This window comes from Eretmochelys imbricata, chromosome 16 (genome assembly GCF_965152235.1).
Source record: "Eretmochelys imbricata isolate rEreImb1 chromosome 16, rEreImb1.hap1, whole genome shotgun sequence".
NCBI classification, from domain to species: Eukaryota; Metazoa; Chordata; order Testudines; family Cheloniidae; genus Eretmochelys; species Eretmochelys imbricata.
The window spans coordinates 13,584,556-13,603,185 of NC_135587.1; the positions used below are offsets into that span (position 1 = coordinate 13,584,556).

General features: G+C 42.9%; 1 protein-coding gene across 1 annotated transcript in view; it reads left to right on the top strand.

Annotated features, from left to right (window-relative positions):
* COL27A1 (collagen type XXVII alpha 1 chain) overlaps nucleotides 1-18,630 on the top strand; it is a 244,484-nt gene that overhangs the window by 64,004 nt on the left and 161,850 nt on the right. Inside the window, exons 6-9 of the mRNA XM_077836249.1 lie at nucleotides 3,826-3,879; nucleotides 6,180-6,233; nucleotides 15,211-15,255; nucleotides 16,103-16,156. Of these exons, the coding sequence (XP_077692375.1) occupies nucleotides 3,826-3,879; nucleotides 6,180-6,233; nucleotides 15,211-15,255; nucleotides 16,103-16,156 (207 nt within the window). The remainder of the gene's footprint in view (nucleotides 1-3,825; nucleotides 3,880-6,179; nucleotides 6,234-15,210; nucleotides 15,256-16,102; nucleotides 16,157-18,630) is intronic.

The following is an 18,630-nucleotide window of genomic DNA, read 5'->3' on the forward strand; positions in this document are numbered from 1 at the left end:
CTGGCACATGATGGCATATATCACATTGGTAGATGTGCAAATGAACGAGCCTCTGATAGTGTGGCTGGTGTGATTAGGCCCTATGATGGTGTCCCCTGAATAGATATGTGGACACAGTTGGCAACGGGCTTTGTTGCAAGGATAGGTTCCTGGGTTAGAGGTTCTGTTGTGTGGTGTGTGGTTGCTGGTGAGTATTTGCTTCGGGTTGGGTGGCTGTCTGTAAGCAAGGACTGGCCTGTCTCCCAAGATCTGTGAGAGTGATGGGTCGTCCTTCAGGATAGGTTGTAGATCCTTGATGATGCGTTGGAGAGGTTTTAGTTGGGGGCTGAAGGTGATGGCTAGTGGCGTTCTGTTATTTTCTTTGTTGGGCCTGTCCTGTAGAAGGTGACTCCTGGGTATTCTTCTGGCTCTGTCAGTCTGTTTCTTCACTTCAGCAGGTGGGTATTGTAGTTGTAAGAATGCTTGATAGAGATCTTGTAGGTGTCTGTCTCTGTCTGAGGGGTTGGAGCAAATGCGGTTGTATCGTAGAGCTTGGCTGTAGACGATGGATCGTGTGGTGTGATCTGGGTGAAAGCTGGAGGCATGTAGGTAGGAATAGCGGTCAGTAGGTTTCCGGCATAGGGTGGTGTTTATGTGACCATCGCTTATTAGCACCGTAGTGTCCAGGAAGTGGATCTCTTGTGTGGACTGGTCCAGGCTGAGGTTGATGGTGGGATGGAAATTGTTGAAATCATGGTGGAATTCCTCAAGGGCTTCTTTTCCATGGGTCCAGATGATGAAGATGTCATCATTATAGCACAAGTAGAGTAGGGGCATTAGGGGACGAGAGCTGAGGAAGCATTGTTCTAAGTCAGCCATAAAAATGTTGGCATACTGTGGGGCCATGCGGGTACCCATAGCAGTGCCGCTGCTTTGAAGGTATACATTGTCCCCAAATGTGAAATAGTTATGGGTGAGGACAAAGTCACAAAGTTCAGCCACCAGGTTTGCCGTGACATTATCGGGGATACTGTTCCTGACGGCTTGTAGTCCATCTTTGTGTGGAATGTTGGTGTAGAGGGCTTCTACATCCATAGTGGCCAGGATGGTGTTTTCAGGAAGATCACCGATGGATTGTAGTTTCCTCAGGAAGTCAGTGGTGTCTTGAAGATAGCTGGGAGTGCTGGTAGCGTAGGACCTGAGGAGGGAGTCTACATAGCCAGACAATCCTGCTGTCAGGGTGCCAATGCCTGCGATGATGGGGCTTCGATTTGTACTCCCCAGAGAATTTAAACTGTTGTTTTTTTCTCAAATATTTGTAATACTACAACAGTTTACATGAACCTCTTGCCACTTTGCAACAGCAGGTGACTTCATGTCTAATTAGTGAGGATGATGATAATCTCTCAATTTGACATGGACTTCTGTTGTACTAAAGACCATGCTTGTTGTCTTGCTAATGACTTGATAAAAAGAAAAGGAGTACTTGTGGCACCTTAGAGACTAACAAATTTATTTGAGCATAAGCTTTCGTGAGCTATAGCTCACTTCATCGAATGCATGCAGTGGAAAATACAGTCAGGAGATTTTATATACACAGAGAACATGACTTGATGTAGATCTGCCCATGTCCTGACAGCATTCAGTGTTGGGGGGGAAGGGTTTCTCCATCAGCCAAACAATGTTTTGTAAAGCTGTGTAAAAGCTGTTCCTGGAATGGGGATTCTCTCTATCATCTGGAGGCCTTTTGGGCTGAAATGTTAGTGGCTCTTCTGAATAAATCTTCATTTCTATAATGATACAGAGAGGATAAATTTCCTTTGGGAGTGTGGTTTGGCTCTAGAAACCTTGATGTTTAAAACACTGCTAGTAGTCGGATTTCTGGGCTGGAGTATTTTAATTTCACAGCTCCTGATTTTTTACAGATAGGAAAAAAAACTTTTTTCCCATGAAAAGGGAAAACAATATGGCCTGTTAGAGCAGGGAACTGAGCATCAGGACTCCTGGGTTCTATTCTTGGCTCTACCACTGTCTTGCAGTGTGATTTTGGGGTAAGTCAAGCTCCCTGTGGCTTAGTTTACCCACCTATATAATGGATCTAATAGTGCCTACCTCACAAGCATGTTGTGAGGCAGGGTCTTGGAAAAGTGCTTTGAGATCCTCCAGTGAAAGGTGCTGTAGAAGTGCAATTACTACTTAGTTTACACTACTCTAAGTGATCAAGCTAAGAAGATGTGACTGGGAAGGAAACATAAAGTAAAGACATCTGCCTGCAGGAAAAAATGCTGCTTTTGCAGAATAAAAAATGCTCCACATTCCATGAGAACACTTACAGCAACCATATTAATATGCTCCCAGCAATAGCAGGTCCCATAAGCAGCTCAGAGGCCTGCAAAGGAGGATTCCACAGACAGAAAGAAACTGCAGGGACGATAACAGCTGCATGCAAAGTGAGATTATCTGCATGACTTAATTTACTGTTTGGCAAACCCAGAACTCTTCATTCAGAATTTGTACAGATACATCTGCATCAAGTCAGCAGTGCTCTCTACAGTCTACGTCCAAGAAGTCTCTGACCAAACCTGTCGGCTTGTGGGGGACAGAGGGAAAGGGAGATTTACACTGTTTGGAAGTAAGTGTCAACATAAGCCCGTCACAGTGAGGCTGGAGGAATAGCTGCTCGTCTAGCTGGAACCGGACCATGATGCTGTTAATGAGAAACACTGGTTAAAAATACTTCTTTGCAACTTTCATGAAAGGACCTCAAAGCACTTGACAAACATTAATTGACCCTCACAACTGTCCCATGCAAGTAGGTAACTGATGCCCATTTTACAGATGTGCATACAGAGGTTGTGACTTACTTAAGATCACAAAAGGGAAGAAACTATAGAGGCGTAGCATTGAGACTTCTGAGTGTTAGGTACCAGATTGTAGTAGAGATACTAGACAGATCTAAGGTTCTGCATGTGCTAAAGCCTATCTGTGACATGCCAGAAGAATCTAGTACGTTCCAACCTTTTGCCCTCACATGCTCCCAACTAATTCTCTGTGTCCCATTTGGCCAGGCCCCACCTGCTAAGATTTCAGGCTGGGTTTTCCAAAGGAACCTATTGTAATGAGGTGTCCAAATCCTACTGAAATTCCAGTTGGGACCTGGGCACACAACTCCCTTTGGCTCCTCTGAAAATCCCGATCCTAAATCCCTGATTTCTCTGCAGGAGCAGAAAACCTGCAACTTGAGTCACAGCTGTGAGAAGGGAAAATTAAGAATACCACCATTTAAGATACAATGGGCCTCTTTCATCTGCCAGCCGAGAAGCCCTACTACTGCTCTTGAGTCTTGCCGCTGCTAGCTCCTAATTAGTATACTGTTCCCTCTGGTTTCATCTGTCCCCTACAGTTAAATCTGGAAACAGCATCTACAGTAAGTTGCTGACCCGTACTACTTAGCAGTAGCAATGGGCTTGGAGTGTTGTTTTGTGATGGTAATTTATAGGGGAAAACTGGGGGTGGGGTGGGTGGGAGGGAAATCACAACTATCCAGTAAATATGGGAAGGCATGGCATTGCTTTCTTCCAGATATTTCTCTAGTTATTTTAATGCAACCAAAAATAGTTTAAAACATTTAGTGCTTTAGCAGCAACAAACGATTTAAAAAACCAACCCCAGCCGATGCACCAGTAAAGTGGAACCATATAAGAAAACTTTCACAGGTGTGGGAGGAGGGGATGAGAGGAGGCACAATAAAATAGTTTTAGAATTTAAAGGCTCCGTTCAAACAAGACCAAATGTATAAAATTATATCTCTTCAAATATTGTCATGAGTTTAATTCCTTGTTTCAGGGCCAAAAAGGGGATCCTGGGCTGTCACCTGGAAAAGCTCATAATGGAGAGAAGGTAAGCATCATTTTTATTAGACAGAGATTGGGGTCCCGTTGTTCTCGTGGCTGTCTATGTACCTAACAAGACACAGTCCCTGTTCCAAAGAGTTTACAATCTAAGCAGAAAAAGCCTCAGAGGTTCCCACTTTACAGATGGAGGGGACTGAAGAATTAAAAGATTGTGTCTGCACTTCAGCTAGAGGTGTGATTGCACTTGTGTAGGCATACCCATATTAGCTTTAATCTGGCTATCATGGCTAAAAATAGCAGGGAAGACACAGCAGCGCTGGTGTCAGCACAGGTTGTATAAATGAACCTGGAACCCTGGGTATGTACCCATATTCCCAGCCCATGCTGGAGTCTGTGATTTGCTCAAGATCACAGAGGGATTCTGCAGCAGAGCTGGAAACTCAGCTTGGATCTTTTGATCCAGTGGCTTAACTGCCAAACCCACCTAGCTGTCTGGGTGAGGGGGAGAGATTTATCTTGATCATCGTACTCAAAGTAGGTTGCATATACTCTGACCCTGGTGTGTGAGAATGGATTTTTGTTTCCCCCACTGAAGTCTAATCATCAGTGCAAACCATGCAAGACCAAAATGTACAGTCTAATTTTTGGTTTTAGCCTTTGTTAAGGATCAAGGGGTTCTATTGCTAGACCTTTTCAATAAATTAAGATCTGAGTTTTTGCTGTTTCACATGTGAATTGGTTTTTACTGATGTCTGGTAATAGGGGCTCACATAAATACTGAAATTAACAGAGGAACAATCAGAGTAGCCGAATGTGTGTATTGATTTGTTCTTTTATTAGTGCCAGCACACTTCCTAGTTCATAACTCATGCCCAATGCATGTGAACTTTTTTTCTCTCCCTCACACATCATGAGACTTTTCCTATTCATATACGGTTAATGGAAAGCATTAGCCATGAAGGGACTATTAATTTGAAGCCAGGTGCCTTTGGGCCATAAATTAAGACACCCAAAACCAGTAAAGATGATGAAGTTCGAGAACACTGAAATTATTCTTTCAACTCAACAGCATGAGGTGCCCTTGACATTTTTCGAGTTGCTTCAGAATGGGTATGACATGGAAAGCATCTACCAGAAAGACATGTAACAGTTTTCTCACAAAGTATGCCTAGTGTAAGCATGAGTAAGGCCCAGAGTATGCTTAGCCCATGTTAACAAGGCCTGATGGTATTTATAGAAATTCAGAGCTTTCAGCAAGAGTTTGGAGTAATGCCTAATTCTTCAGCTATTTATGCCAAACTCATGTTAAATAAAGACTGAAATAATCAGTGACAGTCAATGCTAAAGTCCTAAGAGTTCGTTGAGTCTAGTCAGAGAAAGCCAAACTGTACTGTAAGTAAGGAACCGGATGTGGTATGTAAATAATTTGCACCAAAGGGCCTGGTCCATTCTTAAGATATTTCTAATACACCAATCGGGGTTGAATTCAGTCCTTTCCCAGGAGCACAGGCAACCAACAAATCTCTCCTTCTAAGCAGCCAGGAAAAGATCAACCAACATTGTGTATACAAGGAAAATAATTTTATTCTTAGAGCTATCTGAGACTGAGTTGGAGCAATGGGTTGAGCCACTTTGGTAGTAGTAGGGTAGTTTATGAACCTGGCTTCTGGATTTGACAAGTGGAAGCAGCCAATGCCTGTTGTTCATGCTGCATTTAAAAGACAGGATTCTGCTATTTAAAATCCTCCAAAATGCAATTGCAGTGTGCAGCTGAAGGAGAGAATTGAAAAGAGGGCTCACATTCTGTTGGTGAAAACCTGGAGTCCCCACAGTAGCTGCAGCTAATTCACCAGTTTACTGTTTAGGTGAGCCAATTAATAAAGAGATTGTGAATTTACAAAAACAAAAGGAGTACTTGTGGCACCTTAGCAGGACAGTGGGGTGGGAGGAGGTATTGTTTCATATTCTCTGTGTATATATAAAGTCTGCTGCAGTTTCCACGGTATGCATCTGATGAAGTGAGCTGTAGCTCACGAAAGCTCATGCTCAAATAAATTGGTTAGTCTCTAAGGTGCCACAAGTACTCCTTTTCTTTTTGCGAATACAGACTAACACGGCTGTTACTCTGAAACCTGTGAATTTACAGTTATCTTTTAATGGCACTTCTTTACTTCTATAAATTCTTTTTTAGTGGATTTCTGAGGAATTAAGAAATGAGTCACAGATACCAGCAATTCAGCCCCTCTATCGTGGAATCTATTCTATGACAAATAATTTCAATAAGACTATACAGCAAGTGGGAATAAAAACAGCTGAAAACTAATGAGGCATGCTTGTGTTTTACAGGGAGACATGGGTTTACCTGGTTTGAGTGGGCTTCCTGGACCACCTGGTCGGAAGGTAAGCACATTTCCATTTCTAGTTAATTAAACCAATATTGTCAATAAATAACTGTAAGTACCCTTCTCAAGCATCTTTTACCCTAAAATTTCAACGTGCTTTCAAATATTTTAATTAAGCCTCAACACTCAGTGTTGGGGAAGCAAGTTGTTGTTTTTGTCTTACAAATGGGTAAATTGAGGCACCGAGATTAAATGACACCAACGAGATCATGTCAGAAGCAGGGACTAGAACACTGGAGTTCTGACTCGCATTCTGTTTTTCTAGGCACTGGGCTAGACCGCTTTTCTGCCCTTTGACTCTGTGTATTGACCAGGAAAAGTGTCCAGGCTTAGGTCAGGTTTAGCTAACACATGCTAGCCAAGTCATTCTAAACTTGGTCTGTCTTAGGTCCTTATATAGCCCACAAAACTATAGAATCTGACCATCTCACAAATTTTAATGTATTTATCCTCTCAGCATGCTGTGAGGCAGGACAGTGCTGTTATCCCCATTTCACCATTGGGAAACTGAGGCACAGAGAGGGTAAGTGGCTTGCCCCAGGTCACACCGGAAGGCTGTGGCAGAGCAGGGAACTGAACCTGGGTCTTCCAAGACTAGCACCCTACCAATTGGAACATGCTTTCTCTAAATGCAACCCTCTCCTAGGGTGAATGCAGGCTACCATCTTTATTTCAGTTAAAGCTGATCATATTCTAGTGTGGGCAGGAGCTATATTAAGGTACCGGTTTAGGTATGGCTTAGTTAGTGCATGTTATCTGAGCCCACTAAAGCTTGACCACATTTTCTGGTCAAGACCAACCCATATGCATTTGGAGAAGGAGTTTCTTTCTCTCTGTATTTTGAATGGAGCTTGAAATTAACATGGATCTGCTTTGTTTGCTTCCATATATGTGCCATCAGCAGCACAAATGTCACCAGGAATGTGCATGGGTCTGAGAATGCCTTCAAGTGCTGGAGTGTGAGATTCCTCACTGCCATGTCCCACCATTGATGTTTGCTTTCCCACATTAGTGCCCCAACCATGCTAGCACTATTAATTGTGTCCATGCTTCTAGTGGTGGCAAATTCCACAGCTTTGCATGAGTGTTTGTGGAAGCATTTTTCGCCCCCAACACAATTCTGTTTTTTGTTTTATCCTGCTGCAAAGAAGAATCAATCTAGTGTGGTGAGTGGAAAGACTGAAATAAATGGCGTTCAGGGAGCATGAATGAGACCTCTCCCAGCCTGGAGATGAACTATCTCCCAACATGGGATGCCTGATTGCTTCTTCCTTACTATTTGATACACTAATGACTTTGTGATACACTAATGACTTTGGTGAAAGTTTCAAAGTAGTAGGGATTTCCTTCCAGGTTGCTGATGTGGAGCAAGCTCTGCTGATAGTGGCTGGAAGCTCTTCAGTGGCTTATGTGAAATGGGTCTCAGGGTCTTCATTGCCATTCCCAGATGGCAAATATTGACATTGCAAAACTAACCATCCTAATTGCCACCCTTTTGATCATCTCAGCAGAGAGGTCAAGATGTGAATGGGTCATTGAGAATGAATTGTCCCTCTCAGCAATTCCCTGGCCCTGTTCCCCACATGGGCGTGCACACAAACACACACCCCTACCTCAGTATAGGGGCTGTGGCGTTTGGAGTAGAGTGAGGTGGAATTTTTTGATTGAAACTTTTTTTTCTAGAAAAAATGCAAATTCAGCAACCCAGAAATATTTAGCAAAGTAGTGTTAATTTCACCCGGTTGTTTCAGCTGGGCATGGGGAGGGGGAAGGTGGGTTTTTTTTGTTTTTGTTTTTTTTAATTTAAAAAATGGAAAGGTTTCCATTTTAACTCTTCTAAACGAAATGTTTTGCTTTCAAATGACTTTTCATTTCTAAATTTTCTTTAACTTTTTCAGTCCAAAACAGATGCTTGAAATTGAACTAAAACATTTTGTTCAACCCAAAATTCATTTTTATGGAGGGTTGTTTGGTTCACCAGCAATTCAAAAACAAAAAGTCCATTTTTTTTTTTAATTTTTTTTTTGCACTGCTCTAATTTGGAGAACTTTCACTGTGGCTGCCCACCTGTTCCTGTTCTGTGGCTAGAGGGGTTCAGACTCCAGGGCTGTCACTTGGTCCCCTTTCATCTGCAGTAGATTCACAGTAGGGGGAGCTGTGCTTATTTATCCTATTCCTAAATACTGGGGAAAGTAGGAGAGGGAATGGAAGTAGAAATCGCCTGCAAGGGGCAGTGGTGCTTGTTCCACTTGAGTTGTTGAGTAGAGCCAGGCAGTGGACCGACTGGGGCTTAGCTAACCCCCACACTCAGCTTTCTCAAACTGGTTCTAATGAATTAGGTGCAAAGAACACAGTTTTCTTAGCATAGCAGCTCATAAAACGAAGCCTCGCGGTTGTGATCAGCAAAATGCAATGGGCTTATGGTGGAAAGAATGGAGCAGGAGTAGGAGACTAAACAAATAGACCCAAAGCCAATGCACAGGTCCCACACCAGACTTTGGAAAACCTGAAGCACATTCAGGGGTTGTTGCGGAGGGGGCGGGGGAGGAGGTGTTTCTGTTTCTTCAAGGACACGAGTAAGTTGGATTGTGGGATTTTCCTTCAGTGCAGCAAAAAAGAGGAACTGGCTTGGCAGATGCTTTGGTGCTGCCTGGATTTTATTAGCCTTCTAAATTAAGAAAACTTTTTAAAGCTGTTGAAGAAATATTTGGAAAAACAATTTTTAATCTGTATTCCTTGCTGGCATCTCCCCAGTGAAAATACCATGGTGTTTGGCTGCAGGCAGGCAGCCCATTTAGCCTACAAGAAAATGGCAAAGTCTTGAAAATTGGCATAAGCAAACGCAAAAAGGTACTGTCCTTCTATGGGACAAGTCAGAAAAGAGCATCATGCAGGGAGTTTGGATGGAACCCCATTCATATCTGTTTGTAAACTCTCTGTGTAAGAACTTCCAAAGAGACAGAAGTTTCCCTCATGGGTTTCTTTCTCCCACAAACATTTTTCTTTCTGAAAGAAGCAGTTGGCTCTGCACTTTTTGAGATGGAGCCACTACCAAAGGCCTGTAGTTCCGTATGGCATGGTTTGTACCATAAGCAAACATGTACCATGTAAATTCACACGCCGTCTATTCCTTTGTAGGTTTGGATACTCTGGTCTCTGAGTGCCCACAAATATTTTTTGCCTTTGCCCAGCTACAGGGTATGTGAAACAGCTGTTCAAACAAGGGATACCAAAAACATTGGTGTGGTCTGAGAGAGAGACATTGCTCATCCACTTCACAAGGAGTGAATTTTGTTTTTGCTGAACAGCAGTTCTAGAGAATGGTGGCAGGACCTGAGGCACCAGAAGGGAAGTGCATTAAAGAAAACTAATAGCTCATAAATGCCTCTTGGCATTTGGCTGTCGGATGCAGAATATGACCATCTTGCAAATTGATTCTACTGAAGTACTGTGCAACATGTCCTGAGACAGAATGTTGCTGAGGACAGAACAGCTGCTATTGTAGTTGAATGTAAGGCTGTGCCTGATTGAGAGGTATTGAAAGAGTGAGTGACTCACCCAAGGTCATGCAGTGAATATAAGGCAGAGCTGGGAACCTGAACCCAGTTTTCCTGGGTTGCCAGTTCAGGGTTCCAGCCTCAAGACCATCTTTCCAAATAGGCTGCATTCAGTGGCCTCTTCCAGCTCGGCCACTGCCCAAGGTCTGCTTGCTGAAGCCTGTCTGTTTCCCACAGAAATGCGAATTGTCATCTGTAGCTATGACAGTGTGGATTATAAACATTGTCACAGCTGAGCAAATCCTTCAGTGAAGTGTAATTTCCCCTTGTAGTGACAGCCCCTTGTGTTTAATCGCCCTGTAATCATCAGGAAGTGTTTGGATAGGAGAGCAAATGTAATTGTTTTCATACACTCTTCTCTGTTGTTTCAGTGCTATTTAAAGAGTATTGCAGCAGGTAAACACTTTCACATGCCAGCCAGCCTTAAAATGCATGAGCTTTTTCAGTCCCTAGCTATGATTAACCTCAGACAGTGGTAATCATCAGTTTATGTGAAGAAACACATTTTAAACACCCCCGAGTTAGCCATAAATAGTGAAGAGTATATTTAATAGGATGCAACAATAATATACGGTCTGTATATTTAACTTGAGAGCTATTCACTTGGCTTTATATATAAAAACATCATGATGCATGGTGCAGACTTTAGCTCAAGATCTTCTAGTCTTCAGATCTTCTTCTACTCATGCTGTAATTGGGGCTGGTAGGAAGCAATCAAATTCCTGGATCTGCCTTATCTAAAAGAAGCTTTCATGCTTCTTGATAATTTTTTTTGAGGGGAAGAGGAGGAGCTAAAATGTTCCTTATTTTTCTAATGTAATCTCTCTGGGGGGATTCTTGGAAAGGGATCTTGATATGAATGTAGCTCAGAAGATCTGTGACTTTTTGAGGACATCTTTCTGTCTGTAGGGGATCTCTCCTCATAGCATGAACAATGCTCTTTGATTTTTCTGACCCCAGTGATAGGCTTTGATTTGGATTTGAGATACAGAAGTCACTAACTCTCCTGTGCCTCCATAGATTCTGATTCTAAAATCTAAATCAGGTCCTTGATGTGATCTTTAGGTGGGAGATCATTTGTTTTTATGCCTTAGGCATAGATTTCTTTTGAAAGGGACGTCTCCCTCATTTGGTACCAACTTTGTTGCTGTTTATTATCTGTAGACCACCAAATCTGGGCTTGGCAACACATGAGATATAAATAATGACACAGTCTCTCCCCCAAATAAGCTGACAGTCTAAACAAGACAGAAAAAGGGAAACTCTTTTGTATTGACATGAAGTGATTTGCTATCTCTCGGACAGATGGACTTCCAAGTCCCAGTTTAGCTGCTTAGATCCCAGAGTTTTGTGCATCAAGAAACTTTTAAAAGAGGAGCAAGAGTCTGCGCTCAGATTTGTTTGAACATCAGGAATCCAGAAACTTTAAATCTTGACCTTTGCAGCTATGTCTCCTGACAGAGCCTATCTTATGGAAAGGACTGAAAAGGGGCCCTTTTATTTCTCTGGGATAGGGAAGAGGAGACAGCCTTCTAGTATAATTTTTGGCTAGCTGTTCAAATCTCAGAATGGTTCTAGGCTGATGGCAAGTTGAAAGCACATTTCAGGTACCCAATCTGGGATTCCAAGACACTAGCTTCAGGGTATGTATATGAAGATGCTGGGCACGGAGGTTGTTGTACAATACTTAAACAGCCAGCTCTTTTCATTTGCCACCTATGGCACTGCCTTGCTCTTACCTCTGGATGAAGTTACTCATTCACTTTAAGGTGTGATGTCCCCATTCATGCCAGCCCTGTCAGGAGATGTGGCTGGAGCGGCTGATTACGTATAGAAGCAAAGACGTTACATTTTGACATGGGGCTACCTGGAGGCCTCTGGAATCAGTTTTGGCTCCTGCTGTTTTTCTGACACTGCCAGTCACAGTGACAAAGTGTGCCCTTTGCAAAGTGTTCCCGCCGAGTGCCCTTTGCAAAGTGACTGATGTCAGATGTGAGTCCAGGAATCAACCATAGACCCTCTATGCCTGACTGAGGTGAAAGTCCCACATCCTCCAGGTCCCCAAGGAGCCGGAAATAAAGATGGAGGGCAGAGCCAAAAGAGAAGAATAGCCTGGTGTGCTCAGTGGAAACCAGTAAGCCCTAGAGTCTTTTCATCGCATTTGTCTGATCAGTAAACCCACCCCCCCCCCTTACCTCTCAACTTGCCAAAACCCCAGTATGGGTACATGATCTGGGACAAAGATCTAAAACTAGCACAGGTTATTAATGCTACGGTATGGGGAAAAAAACATCACACATCGCTGATAGCTTTGCGAACTGCAATCTAGTGTCTAACCTCCCATTCCCAAATCAAGAAGCTACCAAAACACATATCTCAAATTTACTGCTGGTACCCTTGACCCCTCTCGGTTGAGCTTCAGGGCCTGATACAGAGACAGCAGGGTTAACTTCTCCCTGGGCTTGGCAAGGGCATGAGACTCTCCCTGCTCGTTTAGTCCTTGAGCTCTTGGTGAGTTGAGGTTACCATTTGCAATGTTGGCTTTTGTGATCTAGACTCTCCTTCACTAGGAAATGAATGGAGACAATGTCAGGTTGCCAACAGCCTTTGGAATGCGAGAACTTTTGGTCACTGCCTGCTTGGAGATCTGCGGGTGAAAAGCACTTTATCCCATTACCTGAGCCATCAGGCCTCTTTGTAACTCTCAGTATTATGATCCTGATCCAAAGCCCACTGAAGTCAGTAGAAAGACTCCCATTGTCATGATTAGACGTTGGATCAGGCCCAGACCCTATGTTAACTAATTATAGAAGGTTCAGCTAAGGCTTACTTTACCCCCAGCCATTTGATCTTTCATTGAAGTCCCAGTGTGTGACTTTCAGTGGCTAGAGAGAGAGAGATGAAACACAGGACTGTGATGTAACAGCAGGATCAAGCACGAGAAATGGGGTCATGAGAGAGAGTGAGTATTTCTTTAAGCCCAAATATCTGAAATAATGAGTGAAGAGGCATGTGAATGGGAAGTAGACATGGAACATTGTGAGGGCTGCGTTCCTTTGCGAGGGAGGAGTTAGGCTGCAGGTCCTAGAAGATCACATGGGAAAAATAAAAAAACAATTGAGCAAAAGCAAAGTCCAGTCACTTGTCTGGTGAGTGAACTGAAGGGCTGAGCACTTAGCCGAAAAGGGTACCATTGTGGCTCCCAGAGGGGGAAAAATAGGCCACCTAACATGTTTGACTACACTACAGTGACATCTTTGGATCTCCAGTCCAAGACTGGGTATAAAGTTATAGATCAGGAAATAATTAACCGTTATAACTCAGCCTGAAGGTATTTTTGTTGTTTCTATATTTTTATTTAAATGTTGATACTTCCCCCTCCCCTCCTCTCCCCGCCCCAGCTTGTTTTAAGTTACATTTTTCTATTTTTTGTGTCCTCCGTAGTAGCCCAATTATCACGTTAGTCCCTAACTAAATGTAATCTTCTGATGTGCTTTGCCTCTACTTTATGGAGACTAGTTTATTTTAAATAGCTACAGTAACATAATAAAGGGAGGCAAAGAGTATAAAATCCAAGCGTGTTACCTGATATACAAAGGGAGATCTAAGTAAATCTGGAGAATGTAAACCACACCTTAAAATGAAGGGTCTGTTTGTTGGCAGTGAAAATAATAAACTCTTTTATCCTCTAATAAAAAGATGTACCACATAATCTGGCCAGCTGATTACCAGAATAGTGTCCACTTCTGGTGTCCACACTTCAAAAAAGAGGCTGAAAAAGTGGAATGGGCTCAAACAAGAGCTACAAGAATAATCTGAGGTCTGGAAAACCTGCCTTGTAATGTGAGATTTAAGAAACTCATCCTGTTTAGCTTATCAGAGAAGTATGAGATGACTTGATCATCTTTAAGTACCTACAGGGGAGAAGATGCCTAATAACAGCGGGCTCTTTAATCTAGCAGACAAAGGCATAACAAGATCCAAAGACTGAAAGTTGATGCTAGATAAATTTGAATTGGAAATAAGGCAAAATAAATAAATGAGGGTAGTTGGCCATTGGAACAATTTACCAAAGAATGTGATGGATTCTCCATCTCTTGGATATCTTTTGGAAAGATATATGTGATAACTGAACCCTATGTTACTGGCCTTGATTCAGGAATTGCTGGGTGAAATTCTGTGGCTTGTATTATGCAGGAGGCTAGACTAGATGACCCAAATGGTCTCTTCTGCTTTAAAATCTATGGATGCAATCCTGGCTGTATTGAAGTCTGTTGCAAAATTTCCATTGATTTCAATACAGTCAAGATTTCATCCCATGAATCTGATTTAACGGGAATTGGGGGAGGTCACTGCAGGACATAGAGAATGTGACTAGTCAGGTAGATCATTTTGTAGATATGTTTTTCCAGCTCCATTCTAAGATTGAGCCCTTCCTAATGGATAATGTTCAGGTACAAACAAAGCAGCTTCATCTGTGATACTGAAAATCCAGCTGCGAGTGGTGGTTATTTGCATTGCAGTAGCATCTAGAGGCCCCAACCAAGAACAAGGATCCACTGTGTTAGGCGCTGTACACACACATGATAGCTGACTGCCCTAAAGAGCTTAGTCTAAACAGACAAAAGGTGGGAGGTGAAAAGTTAGCATGAATCATAAAACGGATTATAGATTTGGAGGAAACTTCTCTATAGAGCTTTCATAGATTCATAGATATTAAGGTCAGAAGGGACCATTATGATCATCTAGTCCGACCTCCTGCACAATGCAGGCCACAGAATCTCACCCACCCACTCCTGCGAAAAACCTCTCACCTATGTCTGAGCTATTGAAGTCTTCAAATTGTGGTTTAAGGACTTCAAGGAGCAGAGAATCCTCCAGCAAGTGACCCATGCTACAGAAGAAGGCGAAAAACCTCCAGGGCCTCTTCCAATCTGCCCTGGAGGAAAATTCCTTCCCGACCCCAAATATGGCAATCAGCTAAACCTGAGCATATGGGCAAGATTCACCAGCCAGATACCCAGGAAAGAATTTTCTGTAGTAACTCAGATCCCATCCCATCTAACATCCCATCACAGGCCATTGGGCCTATTTACCATGAGTATTTAAAGAGCAATTAATTGCCAAAATCATGTTATCCCATCATACCATCTCCTCCATAAACTTATCAAGTCTAATCTTAAAGCCAGATAGGTCTTTTGCCCCCACTGCTTCCCTTGGAAGGCTATTCCAAAACTTCACTCCTCTGATGGTTAGAAACCTTCGTCTAATTTCAAGTCTAAACTTCCCATTGACCAGTTTATATCCATTTGTTCTTGTGTCCACATTGGTACTGAGCTTAAATAGTACTGAGCTGGGATGAGAAATTCAAACAAAGTTCTGATTATTTTGTTCTGTTACTCTTATATTTTTAAACAGGGATACAAAGGCTACCCTGGACCACCAGGTCATCCTGGAGACCAGGTGAGTGCCCCTTCCAGGTTCCAAGACTTTAAATCCATCCCTCTTTGTAGTTTATCTCTCGTCTGCTAATAATCTGAAATCAGGCTGAGTCATTTACCAAGCTTTTCAGTGGAATCAAAGTGCTTTTTCGGAGCCAGCCTAATAGAGAGACGATTTATGCAGCTAACTCCCGTGCTAATTGGGAGTTATGCACATATGTTAACCAAACATCAGTGGGGGCAGGGAGAAAGGAGGGACTTATTTAAACTTCTAATTTATTTGCAACATTTATTGCCCAAACTTGTGCAAGTTTATACAATGGAAATAGGGGCAGATTTATACTCATTCTTTTTTCTTTACATTAAGTTTTCAGCTGGAGTTTACTAACTAACCACATCATACTAAGTACTTGACTGTAACTCACGTTCCACCCCCTTTTTTTATTTGGATAAATCTGATGTTTGCAGTCAAATAGCAATGAATAGCAAGGCCTGTTATAGATGATGTTAAAGGATATTATACATGAATCCATTTAGTTTTTAAAAAGTTTGGCAGAGCTTTCCCCCTGGTAAAGCAGTTCCATATGCCAGAGATATAGACACAGCCTTACACCTTCTCTTAGCCTCCTTGTTCCAAACTATCTGCAAGTTTCAATGGAGGTGGGAAGACAGCAATGCTTGCTTTATGCCTAGATCCTGTTGAGTTGGCTTCTGTAGCTTTTTCTTCTTCTTAAATTTATTCCTCTGCCTTTTTTTATCAAAATTTTCTTTCTCTTTATAAATTGGAAACAAGTTCATTCACAGCCCCCCACTCCCAAAATCTAATAGGCTGTAGCATTAACCTCACCTTTGTGTGCTTTTCTTTTAAGGGTGAACGAGGACCAGACGGGAGCCCAGGTGCCAAAGGTTATCCTGGCAGGCAGGTGCAGTAAATCTTACCGTGCTGTGCACAGAGTAGGGATTTGGGTATGCAGGTAGATATAAGCATACCCCACTAAATACGGTGCTCACACCTTGGAATGTGTTGGTTTCTTTTTGTTTGTTTTTCCCCCTTAGCATAAATAATTTGGTCCTTTCTGATTTGTTAGTGAACATTCAGGTTCTTAGAAATCGTTCTGTTCCTTGTGATCATTGTCTTTGAAAAACTAAAGCATACTCATTCGACAAATTGACGTGATCCCTGGAGAATCTGCTCGGAGTATCATGGAGGTCCTGTGCAGACACGATCATGGCAGGATCTGCACTTGTTGGAGATGTAAACAAAGGAAAAACTACTAAGCATGTTTTGTTCCTTCACAGATATTAATTCTGTATGGCAGCATCTGTGCTTTTTGTACTAAAAATCCCCTGCAGATGGGAACTCTGTAGAATCTGTTCCATATAGCTTCAGTTTCTCCTTATAGACCTTATCTCTGGAACTATGCTCACTATGGGCCAGGTTATGCTCTGCGGACACAACAAGGAGCCACCATGCCCCTTCCTTCTGACCCTACACAAGAGCCAGGTGCAATGGCGGGTGCAGGAACAAGTATTCTCTGTGGCCCCTGGAGTCAAGGCATCTCCCTGCCCACTTTGCAATGCCTTGCATCCCAGGAATGGCCCAGGTGGGAGGAGGTTTTCATCCCTTAATGCAAAGGGAAGGAGTGCAGCATCTTTAACAATATTCGTTCTTTCAAGTGTCAGTCAGGCACTGGAGTTACACGTGTGGAAGAAAAATGAGCAAAGAACCTGGCTAGCTGAACATCCCTTCCCTCAGTTGCTCAATTTTCACTCTCTTAGCTCATGGGATGCCGTCATTTTAACCCGTTCTCCGGTCATCACAGTGTCTTCTGTGGTGGGCGGGATCTGAACTTGCAAGATAAAAACAAGGGAAATCTTGCCACATTTTTTCAGACCTACTTTATTAATCATAAAGAGATGAGAAGGGGGCGTATGCCTAGTATCCTAACTACCTGCTGTTTGCAGATCACTTTTAATACCTAATATCAAATAGGAGAAAAACCTAAGACAGAAGAAGTCTAGTGAAAATAAAAGATAGTGATTAAAGCCAGCAGCAAACTCTACCTATGAAGCTTTGTCTGCTCAGCCTTTTCCTAGAGGGACTATGGAAATAGGGTCAGTCTGCTTTTGGAGATCCCTTGAGGAAGTGACTACTAGCTAGTCCCTCATGTGCTACTGTACAGCACTAGAGGACAATGGTTAGCCATAGGAAACTCACCCATGCTGCCTGATCCATAGCCCTCCACCTCCAGCATATTTACAGCCTGTCAAAGCAGAGCCACAATATAATCGCTAAACACAGTGGGTGCAGCTGGATATCGTTTTTAGCAACATGTCCACGCAATCCCTGGTGAAGAACAAGTTCCCGCCACAATGCTGTGATCACCAATGTCACCAATCATTTAAAAACTGTAAGATGGCATCCAGGACACACATCTTGCCCGTTCTTAAAGTAGAAAATCTGCTCTGTGTGTCCTCAAGATCCAGTCTCTATGGCATGTGAGATCTGAGAGATGGGTCAGTAATTTAACCCCTGCAGAACCTACTCTCTCCCAGTAGCTGGCTGTATCCACATACTGGTAAATCTTCCAGCTCCCCTACAGACATGCTCACTGGACATTATATCATACAGACTGGCCATGGATGTGAACAATGGAGGAAAATTCTTCCAGTCTCTCCTACGTCTTTTATCCAAATGCATCTAATGGAGACATCCATTTCCCTAGCCTAATAAAAATTCCATAGAGAGACACACTGTGAACCTGTTTGGCTTATCCTAGTAGTTCCTTTACAGGCATGAACGCTGTAGATGCACGGGCTATGGTGGGGATAATCCAAGAGCAGGAGTGCCAAATGTCTCTCTTGGACCAGGTGGTCCAGCACTCCACATCAGTTTACTTTTGCACACCAACCTTGTCCTGCTGTGAGCTGCAGTAAACAAATAGCCCTGCAGCACAGTAGTAAGGTGTAGGTGGAGCTGACTGCAAAGGGGAATAGACTAAAGAGACAGAAGAAAACTGACTCTCTGGCCTTTACCCTCTAAAAAATGTGCCAGAAGCCCTTTATGTATGCAAAATGTTGCAGAGGAAAATAGACCAGGCTCAGGCACTTTCTTTAATAACTGCTCTGGAATGATGCGTGCTCTAGACTGCCTGGAATGAATGCGGAGAACATGCCCAGAGGCATGAGGCTCCAGCTGGAACTGTCCCCTGATCCTCCATCGCCGTGGCCCTGGTCCTGCAAAATTTTATTCACGCAAGGTCAATCACCAAGATTTTGAAAAATGAGTACCTTAAAGCCAGGCTCCCAGTCTGTATTTAGAAACCTAAAGAAGAGTCTGATTTTTCAAAAGCGCGGAGCAGCTAGCAGCGCCTCCTGCTGATTTGTAGAATTAGTC